The following is a 13,384-nucleotide window of genomic DNA, read 5'->3' on the forward strand; positions in this document are numbered from 1 at the left end:
TTCTAGTCAATACTCACCAGTTACATTTAAAATGACTGTTTAATGTTGAAAAAATGCCTTCAAAATGTTTACAGATGAAATCAGAGAATCTTGATTATATAATATGTATATTAAAGATAGATAATATATTTTCATATTATGTATATTTATAATAATATTATAATGTTTATATAAAAAAAACATTGTTTATGTATATTACATATTTATTAAAACTGACTGATTCACATGGCAGAAAAAAAAATACCTGTATAGGCCAGATGGAGAGATGAGAGATGCAACAGGTTTAAGTGTTGCTCTTCACCCCGCAGCTGAGTACTGAACATTAACATAAGACAGCGTCTAACAATTAGTCTGACTAACTAAAGATGCCCAAGAAAGTTGCATAAAACAAGCTCACATCTGTCTTTAGTCTAAATTCACAATTCATTGTGGGAAAATTAAGACACTGGAAAAAAAAAAAAAAAAAAAAAATTGGCCGATAGTGGATGCTCAACAGTTTTCCTCCTGTGAAAATATTTGCTTATTAGAAGAACACTATGCTTCAAAATCAATTCTAATGAACAAATTTAGTTATTTTAACCCAAATAATAAAAAAACAAAAGAAAATTTGCTACCATTGTAGAAGTCAAAGTCTTCTTCAAAGTCTCAACTCAAGCGCCTTTTAGCCCTCAACTGAAGCGTTCACTTAGCTCAGATGACAGAACGTAAGCAAAAGTTAGCCTAGGGATCTGCAGTCTTAAATTTTGTCTTAAATTAGACAGATCTAAAGCTATCTTTACACTGCAAGGGTGGAACAGAAGCTGCATTAAAACTGGCATTTAGATGCATTTACACAGATTGTTTATTGCTGCTCAGAGCAGGCATAAATGCATTTACACAGAAGTTACAACTGCATACATAATGAGATTAATGTTTTACAATTTTAAATATAGAAATATGAAATTAATGAAAATATGAAATTATACCTTATATACATGAATCTATTATGAAATATAAGCTCTATTAGGGCTGGGCAATATAACGATATATATCGTGGCGAAAATATAAAGTGTCAATCCACAGAGATTTTGCTATATCGTGATATGTAAATATCCATGTGCACAGTGTGACTGTATCAATCAGTGGGCATGCTTCACGTGAAACTGAAACCAGGCTTGAGCAGGGAATGAATTTGATTGTTATTTGCATGCGCTGGTTTAACACCAGATTCACTAAAGGAATTATGCCGATCAGGCAACGGCGCAAACGTGGCCACAAACTCATGGCTGATTCTTTGCAATTCTGATTTTGTGGGCCGGTTCTAAGCGCTCTACAGCAGAAGATGCATAAGTCCACCGTGATCTGACTGACACACTCTGCCGGGACAGCGTCACTGTGATCCAGACACCTGGATCATCTCTTTAACATGCCGAGGTGCGCTCGACTACACCGCACATCTGTACGTCTCCATCATTTGATTAATTTTTGTTGATGTGATCAAAAGAAAAGTTACGAAAATGAAGGGGAGCTTGTTAAGACAGGAGCAACATCTGGTTCACAAAAGCCGACACAAATTAGAAAAATTGTATCTGCAAACTGTAACACGACGATAATAACTTGTGGTAATACAAACGATCTGTTTTAACACCTTAAAACGAATCACGCTAAAGAATATTATGAAAGCCAAAAGATGCGCTCCGCATTAAGTATTTTTTAATCTTTTTATTTTTTGCAAGAAGTGTTTATAAATATATTTCACATTTATTTTCTGCAAGACGTGTTATTTTCGTTGTGTATTTTCTACTAAAATTATGTAATATTTATGTAATATGTCATATTTGTTACTTTGATGCTTTGAAAAGATCTTCAGTTTCTTGAAGAAAGTTTAATAAAACTGGTCAACTACATATCAGACTGAAATGTGGCATAATGTGAAGTTGAGTATTATGGCAAGGTTGACTAATGGTAATGGTTTAACTTTGTCAAGTTCTAAATAAAGAGAAAATTATGTAAGAGGAAGTAGTTTTCATTTAAAAAGTATTTATTTCCAAAAATAGGCATTACAATGTGGTTATTTATTATGTGAACCATTTTTTATTGGTTTTCCAGAAAAAAAGTGTACTATATCGCAATATATATCGTTATAGTGATATAAAATTACTTATATTGTGATATAAGATTTTTGTCATATCGCCCACCCCTAAGCTCTATCATGACAAACAAAGTTTAAGGCTGCTCTGAGGTGGGTTAGAGCAGGCTGAATTTAGACCGGCTTTTATGCTGCATTGCATCTTTACGCAGAATTTTAAGCAGGCACAGAGCAGGATTAACATGGCTGTGTAAAGACTAGGGATGGGCATTTTGGTCATATTGTCTACTCGAGTACTCGAATGCACAAAAGATTGCATGATCAAAATATAATGTATTATATTTTGTCATTATGTGAAGGTTCGCTGCCCAACTCTATGAAAGAATGTGCACTACAAGCATCTGTCTGTTCTTTCTTCAGGTTACCGTAGTAATCTTAGTAAGCAAGCACCAGTTTTTTTAGTGAACCGTCTTTTCAAATCGTGGTTGGCTTAACAGGAGACGCCATAACAATCGCATTTTTAATATGTGCGTTATGTTGAAGTTCAGTTTTGAAGACGCTGCATTCTGTTCCATTTAGCTGCGCTCTGTCTAGCTGATTGAAACACTCGTCTGCTGTATATACACTGCTTCAGCACATTGAATCCACTGCCACACGCCTGGTGTGTGCGTCTCCCCAAGTGTTCACTCCTGTGGGGAAAGCCGCGATGCTCCATATTGTTTTTGCTGTGATGATTCATGTAGCGTTCAACTCAGAGTTTGAATTTCCATCTTTCAACTAGGGAAAGTGCAACAGAATGACACTTTATGTTGGACTTCTAACTTGGAAACTCGTGCGGAAATCTTCAGCTCCCATTTCATTGAGATGCAGGTGTGCGTTACGTCACGCAAACTTGTCAGCACCCAGGGCATGGCAGTTTACAGTCAGCAACAAACATTCAGTTTAATTAAATATGCATTAACGAGTCAAAGTTCTTACATTAAATGATAAAATGTTAGCAAACGTTTTCCAGAGACAGGTGTTGAAAACACGGTTAATTACAGTATTTTGATTATCATAACGATAGCATTGCAGCGTCATATATCAGTTTGGTTGCTATGAGATGTCTCTGGCAATCAATGTACCCCTCAAAATCACAACGTAATCTCTCAATATTAAAAATAAGCTCCCTCTTTGACATGTTTGTGTTTAGTTGTCAGATAATGGTCACTGAATTTCAAATTAAGTGAAAAGTCACATCATGTATGATCACCATCGATCATCGTTTTCATGATCGATCATTGCTGCCACGAGTAACCCGTGCCCATCCCTAGTAAAGATGGCTTAAGATTTTTGCAACTGACTGAAAAAATTTGTAAGACTAGTCTAAAACAGTTTTATGCAACCGGCCCCTGGTTTCAGTTTTCACAGGTCCAGCCGAACTCATCGTAAAACACCTGTGGCTGAAAGTGTACAATTATACTTAAGAGCTCCTTGTGTGCAGTTAAGCAATTTCCATTTGTATGCCTGCTTTACATAGTCTTTGGACACTGCGCATATTGGACAGAACAGACGCTAAAATACAAATGTTTTTTTTTGTTTTTTTTTTTTTAAACGTCCCATCCCCACTAGAGGTAGACCGATATATCTGTTTTGCTGATTAATCGGCACGATAACAGATTTCTGGAACTATCGGTTATCGGCAAAAATTCACACCGATAGTTTTTCCCCATTGTGTCTGGTACTGGAGCAGCTGGGAAGGGTCCACTGTCATTATAAAGTATAACAGCAGCCTCTAGAGGCTAAATTAAAAACTTCACTGATGCCTTGTGGTGTTTGTTTTGACACGAGAGACTACACGCTGCATTGAGTGGAACACTTCAGATGCAGATTTAAAACAACAATGAAAAAGTATACAGTACACGTTCTCATATCATTAAAGTAATTAATTTGTTGACTAGATGCTACATTAGTAGAGAACAGCAGTACGTTTGCCAACAAGGCTGAGAGGACACTAACATTAAAGCAAGCGGTTAGAACAATGTGACAAAAAAAACACGCAAGTCCTACCCAAATGTTTAAATGTCACGATTGTTACCATCTATTACCATCTATTTGCATTAGTTCATATCCAGCTGGTCACGTTTATGCATTTGTTAGCCAGCTAAGTTGTATATTTAAAGCTAGTGATGTGACAAAGCAAATATCTTCATGCAGCCGAGAGAAACGTATAAACAAAACAGAAACACATCTGATTTCAATTACATTTTTTTATACTCACTGTAATACGATGACTTCAGATTGATCACATTCTTGCGCTAAAATAGGCTAGACACAGCGCAAAAAAAAACAGTTTAACAGAAAGCAGGTGTGTCAATATGCTTTTAAAGTTCTTTTTAATTAGACACATCATCTAAATTTATTTTATGCATATTAGTTGGAAATGAAATGCTCTTTTTTTAACACATAGGATAGTAAAGATCTATGCAATAATATAACGGTGCAGCATGGTTTATTTATTAAGGAAACAACGTCAATATAAAAATAAGCTGATTTTAAAATTCAAATATTAGTTCATATATATTTCATTAAAAAAATACAATACATTTTCATGGTTCAGACAGGAGTTTATTTTTGTACAATGTTCAGCACTATTTTACTTTGTGTTATTTTTTCATTCAGTATCAATTTTAAAAACTATCGGTTGATTCATCGGTTATCGGCAGGTACTGCCCAACTTGGTTATCGGTAAAAACCACTATCGGTCGATATTTAATCTCCACGATGTGCATCGTCATATTTTTAAACCGCGATGTATCATGCCACGATAAAATGTTACACCCCTATTTATAAGTTCCCATTAATAACTAATCCCCCAATGTATAAAAAAAAAAAAAAAAAAAAAAGATAGGATTTTCACTTCTGGAACCAGACTGTTGCGCTTTGTTGTTGATGGATGAAATCCATTGTCCCACACTACATATTTTATTAAATATATACTGTTTGACTGATAAAGCTTCAGACTTACAAGCACTGTTACTTCAGTGCAAAATATATTTTTCCTCAAAGCCAGTGCAACGCTCTCTTGATACTTCAACAAAGCTATTCCAACATCTGTAGAGTATCATACTCTCATTTAGAGAACTATTGTGGAGAAATCCAATGATGATTTCAGAACAAAAATAAGGTCCTCTCATTCTTCACAGAACATTTCAATCACACAGTGTTACAAACAAACCCAAGTTCACTCATGTGGATGACAAAGCGGTTTGAGGGATTGGTGAAGAAACCCTTTACCTAAACAATGAGTTAGGCTATGGTTTCCTAGATATTTCAGCAATTTAGGACAACAAACCCACTTCTTTATAGTTAATCTCTGAAAGAGCTACAAACACTGGTCTTTGACCGCAATCTGCCTATTTGTCACAAATGTGCTATAAACTTACATTAGCATTCATATGGACACAATTTTTCATTGACACTGAAGGTGCTGATATAACACAATGTATGAATATTTCAAGGAAAGTTCCTGTTTGGGACACTGAGGTCCATTTTCTTGTTCTGTGCACAAGCCTTTGAAACGCTGCTGATGTATAAAAACAACAGTCCACACTCGCAGGCTATGTTTGGGTCAAAACAGCACAAATATACTTGGTACTGAATAAACAGGTGCCCTAGCATTTGCAGAAAAAAAGAAGTCTAATGGGCTGTTCACACTGAACACGTTCTTGTGTCCCTCCACACTGTTTTCCTTGTTTTCCTATGTAAACAAGCTCCAAACGGACATCTTTGACCAATGTGTCACACTTTGCTGTTTTTTTTCCCCAGTGTCTCGTAAAAGAGTGCCACGTTTTTTTAGATGTTGTGTCAGTTAAAACTGAACTGTTAAAAATGTGATTGCTCTATTCATGGCATTGCATCCAGCTTTTTTAGCGCAAGTACATGTTCTGTGTGAACAGCCCCTAACACAGGTATTCATTTTTGTTTTGAAACCACCTCTGACAATTCAATGCATGGAATGAGCTTTTCTGAGATGCACATGAGACTTATCTAGACATACAAGACAAAATATTCTTGCCATACCTGGTCTTTCTCATGAGGGAGTAGTGTTACAGGTGGGAGGTCCACAGCAAGGGCCACAAGGCTCCTGAAGCAAGCTTTTCCTCCCAGTCCACCACTGTTCATCCTGTAGAGCGGCCCATCCTTTAGCAGCCGGCCATTGTTAACCGCCCGTTTAGCGGCTAGCCTCAGCCTCTGCTGGAACCTGGGGTTCACCACAACATTCACCAGGTCGCCCTGGCTTCGAAGGAATCTCTCGATGTTCCTTAAAGAGGAGCCAGCAGGGACAGCCAAACCCTCGATAGCCCTCCGAAGGACTTTATTCCAATCCACATGCCGCAGATCTCCTGCAGGTAACACAGATCCAACCGAGACAGGGGCAGGGCCTCCAAGCTTGAGAGGCACAATCCTCCCCGGGTTTTCCGGGTCTTTGTATGAAGCGCACCCTTTGCTGGTAACTTTAAGGATGGATCCATTCTTCACAGCTAGCTCCAGCTGCTGGAGCACGACGCCCTTGTCTAGTCCATGTGAGGTTGAGACAGCATGGCAAATCCGCTCCTCTGAAGGCCGCTGCTTCTGCCTTTTGATCTTCTGAATAGCCTCAAGAATCCACTCTGTGTACAGGGGATTGGACAGTTTCACCATGGTGAAATAAGTTGTTTCATCAAGGTGCGATCCATGAATACATTCCTTTCTTTATGAGTGAACCATACGCATCCACAAACAAAAGCCAGCCATTAGTACATTATGCTGAACAGGATATGGTATTGATGTAACTCCTCAAAGACCAGACTTGCTTTTCATTTCTTTTCCTCTTTGTCTGGGGAAAAAAAATATCCCTTGTGGTTGTAAATCCAAAGTCAGAACACTAGCTGAAAAATTCTTTCGAGTTACACCTGTGGGCGTGAAGACAAGAAAAACAGAAAATCCATGTTACTTTGCAACAAAACACCCTGTCCAGAGCCACTCCAGAAGCAGTTACAAGAGCATGACAACTTGATCTGGGAGGTTAGGTTAACCAATACTGCCACTCATTTACATTAATGATACTTCTCCAACCACAAAGTGCAGCGTAAGACAGGTTGAAAAACAAATACTTATTCCTACATGTCAAACTGAAAAATAATTTGTTTCAAAGCATAACCTAACATCTTGGGAGCGACTAACCTCAAATCCGATAAATTAGCCACAAAAACATGACACAAAAATACAGCTTAAATAAAGAAAAATTAAGTTGTTAAATATCACCCAGCTTCCCCTAGGACAGTTGTTTTACAATATCTCCAATCCTGTGAAGTAGGACCCATGTAATCTGACTTCAGGTGTTAGGTGCACACATCCCATATAAGGAAAACATCACTAACCCATCTAACACAAACCAGAAAGATCAGAGCAACCAAGAGATTAAAGATGAACACGTTAATTCAAATTCTGAAATAACAATGTGGATAACACCATAACATTATGGCTGTCTGTGTGTCTCAGAGCCTACCTATCTAGGCAGCAAAAATGCTGTATGTGTCCAAGATACCCAAAAATGCTGTCTAGGTAGGCAGCTCACATTGTTTTGGGACACTCTCTAACTCTAAAACACTAAAAAGCATGTTAAGCACAACCTCTGTCCTTAATTAATATAACATATAAATCACACTGACTGCATCATAATGCAATGCATTGCATTAGGCTTGTGACTGGCAGGGAAAGAACAGTGCTGCAAACAGCCAGCAGGTGACATGCATTGAACAATCTCTAGAATTCCTCCTCTCACCAACAGCAACCTGCCATAATATTGTTCTTTATGTTGTAATATAATAAAACTAAAAACACACACACACACACACACACACAGAGAGAGGGGGAACACTTGGCCCATTTCTCTAAGTCAGAGATGCCCAGACCAGGGCCCGCAGGTTTGGCCCATGATGACCTTTGATTTTGCCCACATTGCCGTATATGACAAGAGGGGGAAAAAAGAGAGAAAAAAAATGCTACTGATGCAGCTTTTCATTGCATTAATTTAGCAGATTGCAGAGTAATGTTTTTTTGTATAATTAAATCATTAAGGAGGGGAAACAGGGCAACTTTCATATTATAATATATGACAGTTTGCAGGGTTAGGTTAGGGTTAGGTAATCATTTCCGCAAGTTCCACGTTCATAATGCTGGAAATTCCTGCTTACTTTTATTCACTTTACAGTGCAGCTGCGAATTAGTAAACCAATAGATACAGATGAACAAATCAAATCAATAAACTTGCTTTTGTATCAAACTGTAATTCATAAAGGTGCGCGAGTAAATTCGCTCTCTCGTGCAGCTGTCAGAAGTGTAAGCGCATGCAGTGAGGAAGTGCTTTGTCATGTAGTTACTAAATTTAAGATATTACAGATATATAAACCTTTCTAAATCTGTTAATTCAACAAGCGAGTGATGCAATAAAACTATATAGTTTCTGTTTATAATCAACAAAGCTTTTAACATTGCTAGCGTGTGACGGCGCGATCTGTAGTTTTTGCCACCTTTCATATCTTGGTGCTCCTTCATTAGTCATAAATAATGAAGTTTATTTGCAAGAAAGGCAGAAATAGCAAAAATGTTTTGTGTAATACATGTACCAGCTGCATAGTTAAGAGAGACACTTAAACACCTGATGCATTTCTCATCTCCATATCTAGTTCCATCAAGGGTCGGATATTATAGGGGTCTCTGGGCAAAAAAAAAAACATTTAAAAAAAAATCCCCTGCAATCTGATATAGTTCCAAATACATACATTGCGATCTTCATTTGAATTTTCGCTGAACATTATTTGTTTCGTCATTGTGCAGATGTTGCCAAGTCAGTGGCGGATGCTCGCACCATGAACAGGGGCAGTGATGGCTTGGCGGTTAAGGCTCTGGATTACTGACTAGATGGTCGGGGGTTCAAGCCCCAACACATCCATGATGCCACCATTAGGCCCTAGACCCCATCTGCTCCAGGGGTTCTGCGCTCTGACCCCAACTTGGCTGGGATATGCGAAAAGGGGCAGTGGTGGCTCAGCGGTTAAAGGCTCTGGGTTACTGACCAGAAGGTCGGGGGTTGAAGCCCCAACACTGCCAAGATGCCACTGACCCTATCTGCTCCTGGGGTGCCGTATCATGGCTGACCCTGCACTCTGACCCCAGCTTAGCTGGAATATGTGGGAAAAAAAAGAAAGAAATTTCACTGTATATATGAAAATGTATAATGTGTGACAATAATAAAGGCTTAAACGTGCACTCAGCTTCTCACGCTCCACATCAGTTCGGTGTTGTGCCCTTGTGCTAAAATGACCAAATGCTACAATGTAATTAATAATATTAACAAAAATAATATCTGGATGCGTTAAATAGCCCTGATGTTAACTAAAATGTTATTAATGAAACAATCATTTCACAGAAAATGTACCACTGTATGAATCAAATCTCTGACTACTGTTCATTGTTAAATGTTTATTTTTGCATTGTTTTATTAAATTGGCATGGAGTTGCCAAGATTTTCTATAAGCTACTCATTCAAAATCTGGAGAAATTTTGTCATCTACTCTGTCAGTGCATTAGTTTTGTAGGCTGTTAATTTAATAGCCAAAATATTTGGAAAAATGTGAATGAGAGTTTTGCTTCTGTAGGGATGCACATTATGCAATGCAGAGGTCATGCAATTTTGTAATTACTGAAACATGCCATTTTAAATTTGAATTATTTAAATGAAAGTATTTGACATAAAAGGATGACAGAGTCATTTTATGAGGCTAAAAAAAAATGACCTTTGTAAAAGGTAAAAAAATGTCCCTCATATGAACCATGTGCAACGTTTATAATGCAACGTTTACCTTCAGCCCTCAATCAAGTTTGATTTTTGGCCCCTAGTTGGGAAAAGTGTGGGCACCTCTGCTCTAAGACATTAGATCTGGCCTAAACATATCCAAGAAAAGCTACAGTAAATAATTAAACAACGCAACTCGGTTAACCAGCAAAAGAGCCAGCACATAACTCAAGTTTAACTGGGGAGGCATCGCAGTAAATAAAGTAGTGTGTTATTCGATTATATAACACTACACAACTGATGGCAACCAAACTGTCACTCATCTCATACTCACTAATCTTAGCTCTTCAGCTCTTGCGAACAACCATAAACATCTTTATGCACAAACACACCAAATACAGCTTTGTTTGGGACATGACACTTATTTAATCCATCTTGAAATCTTGTCTACACTCTTCCAGCCTTGGTCACAAACTAAGACCTGGCAATGACATTTCACATTAGGAAAGTAGCAACACATCACACAGTTTCAATAAAATAAAAAACACATTTCACAAAACGTCCACTGGCATTCGTACTTCAGCTCGAGTCCTCTCAAGCTATGATTTAACCCGAGACACTGGGTTTCCAAACAGCCCCGGAGCTCAAGTCTAGCACGCTAAGCTAAAGCAGGCTAAATTAGGTTATGCTTTATGACTACTTCCGACAGATGACTATCTACAATTTATGATGACAAAGTCAACGCGTCAATTAACCTGCGGTCACGACCGCACTAAAACAAATCGCAAACCTTTTTTTCTGGACGCTTTAATGCGTTGGAGGGGTCAGGTGACTTCGCCGCTTTGCTCTGTCGCGTTACTAAACAGACGCCATTTTGTTACAATGTTGTAGTTTACATGAATCCGACATGACACTGATTACAACCCAATGGAGTCTCATTAAACCTTACCTTAACAAATGCAGTCCCGCCCAAGAGAGGGCAAATACTTATCACTGGTTTGTTAAAGCAAGTGTCAATCACAAGGAAGCCGTTCGGCCTTTCGAGGAGTCGATTGGCTCCATAATCTGTCAATAATGACTTGACCCGCCTCTTAAAGAAACGACGGCTCTTTAATCCGTACTGCGTATCGATTGCAATACCTGCAATTCTACCCGTAACAGAAGACCAGGGATGGCGGGGACATTTTATTTTTTATTTTTCATCATCGTGTAATCTAATTAGTTTAAAACAACTTGATGGCTCTTTAAATGTAAAATCACCCGCAAATCGCTCTACTCCTTTAAGAAAGCTCCCCCTTATGAGCATCACGCTACACTGCAATATGAACAGATCGACCTAGTCACACATTTTAGAAAATAATATAATGGTGAATAATTACTCGATTTATTATTGACATTCCTCGTGCTACGTGCACTGTAATCTAATATAATAATTATTCTGCAGTTTACAGAAGACATGGAGGGCCACGAACTATCGAGCGCGTGTGCATCCTTCGGATGGTTCTCCATGCACGCAAATAGGCAAATTTAGAAATCCTGCCAATGTCTGACGATACTAAGCTGATGGTGGCATGACATTCTCTCCCGTTCTTTAAAACACTAAAAGGATGCATTGACGGCTGCTGTCCGTTTACGTACGCATGTCTAAAACATGCAAAACAGCAATGTCCTCATATTTCAAGATCAAGCAACTGAGAAGCGATAGCATCTGGAAAATTCCATTTCTGCGGGTCAAGCAGTAGCTCGCGATACTTGCATGGCTCGTGTAACCCAATAACCTTAATAGTCCGAATTAATTTCTCCAGTCGCGTCAAGTTACTCACTCGCGACAACTTAAACTTGAACGATTAAAACATGTCACCGATAACAACCCGCCGAGATAAATGCCCGACAAAGCTGGCAAAGCGAACATTTACCTTTAAGTTCCTCGCGCGATCTCTCCACTCTTCTCGCATAAGCAATATAAACACGTTTATTTGTGGAGTCGATGATGCATGCGTAAAGTAGTCGGATAAATCCAAAGGGGTCCCGTTTGATTCGGAAGATGAACGCACGCGTAGGCAGAGGGAGGGAACCTGATAACAACTAATTGAAAGGTTAATCTACATAGGAGTCTGTGACAAAGTAGTACCCTCCCCTTTCGGCACTCCATCAGCCACAGAGGAGGACTAACTCGCTGTAACCGCTATGTGACATCACATCGCTCATTGGAAAACAATGTACATTGTTTCAGACAACATGGCATGGGTGGGAAAAAGAAAAGACATGATGTGCCCTGTCTTTGAAGAGCAAAGGGAAACTTTTAATAGCACTTATCAAACATTCCATGTAAAGGAATATATGCATACATTAGGCTATAGTAATATACAGTATCACCCTAGACCTAATTATGTCAGATGTTGCAAATCCGCAGACTGCATGGGACCAGTGAGAAAAAGAATGATGTAGATAAAAAGGAAATTGAAAACTACCACTCATCCAGCATGGCACAGATGACTTTTATAGGAATATATACAAAGAAATGATAATAAAACTGCCACCCTGCCTAATTATGTTTGATTTTGTAAATGCTCAGACTACATGACATTGATCAGAAAAATATGTGAAAGTTAAATATTTAAAATTACCTTTCAAGCATTCATTTTTAAGGGATCTATGCATAAATGATGGTATATTATATAATCACTATGTTCAGTAATGCCAGAATTTGTAAATGCTCGACTACATGGTATGAGTAAGAATAGACATGCCTATTTGAAAAAGTAAAGGAAACTTTTAGTATAACCCATCCAGCATGGCACAGATTAATTTCATAGGAGTGTAAACCACACAAATTATAATACAATTGTTCTGCTTAATTATATCCATAATAATACCAACGTGTTGCACATTGAGCTGATGTGTGTTTGCATGATAAAGACCAACATCAATTATATAAAAGGAAATGTTCTGTAAACTGTCACCGCTGACACAGCATTAATGATTATTAGGTTGGACAGCATATCATATTGTGCTACAACATAACAATAAATCTAAACTTTTTCCATTTCCGCAACAAGACTTAAAACAACGACCATTTTTCATAACTCCGCCCATGGGTTTGCCCTGTGGTGAAAAATTGGTGTGGCACAGAGCAATTTGAACCGTGGCCAGACCATGGACATTCCACTTTTTACTGTGCCTGAAAGGAAAACAAATTGCACACTAAATAAAATTTGAGCCATGTGGGATGTGGTTACGGTTTGGCAACAACTTTCATATTGGCTTCCAGAAAAGATTGATCAAGGTGATCTGACACTAAACTGTTGTCTGAGTTGTTGTTGTTTTTTTTCTTGCAAAAACTGATTTACACATAAACATGGTGAGCTACTTACAGCACCTTGTCTGTGTGAGATACCAACTCATTGTGGTAATATAATTACACTCCTTTTAATTGGATCCACTTTTGTTTAGTATTTCAACTAAAACAAACGTTTAAATAAAACTAACGTTTTATA

General features: G+C 38.1%; 1 protein-coding gene across 4 annotated transcripts in view; it reads right to left on the reverse strand.

Annotated features, from left to right (window-relative positions):
* LOC127413573 (histone acetyltransferase KAT6B-like) overlaps nucleotides 1–11,957 on the reverse strand; it is a 79,862-nt gene extending 67,905 nt beyond the window's left edge. For 2 of the 4 annotated variants that reach the window (XM_051650817.1, XM_051650813.1), the window contains exons 1-2: nucleotides 11,804–11,957; nucleotides 6,131–7,002 (exon numbers count right to left, since the gene is read on the reverse strand). In XM_051650817.1, the coding sequence (XP_051506777.1) occupies nucleotides 6,131–6,751 (621 nt within the window). In that variant the 5' untranslated portion in view covers nucleotides 6,752–7,002; nucleotides 11,804–11,957. Of the gene's footprint in view, nucleotides 1–6,130; nucleotides 7,003–10,677; nucleotides 10,815–11,803 lie in introns of those variants that run through there. The other 2 variants (XM_051650814.1, XM_051650816.1) reach the window with 2 other exon arrangements.
* Nucleotides 11,958–13,384: the final 1,427 nt, after the last annotated feature.

This window comes from Myxocyprinus asiaticus, chromosome 23 (assembly GCF_019703515.2).
Source record: "Myxocyprinus asiaticus isolate MX2 ecotype Aquarium Trade chromosome 23, UBuf_Myxa_2, whole genome shotgun sequence".
Lineage (NCBI taxonomy): Eukaryota > Metazoa > Chordata > Actinopteri > Cypriniformes > Catostomidae > Myxocyprinus > Myxocyprinus asiaticus.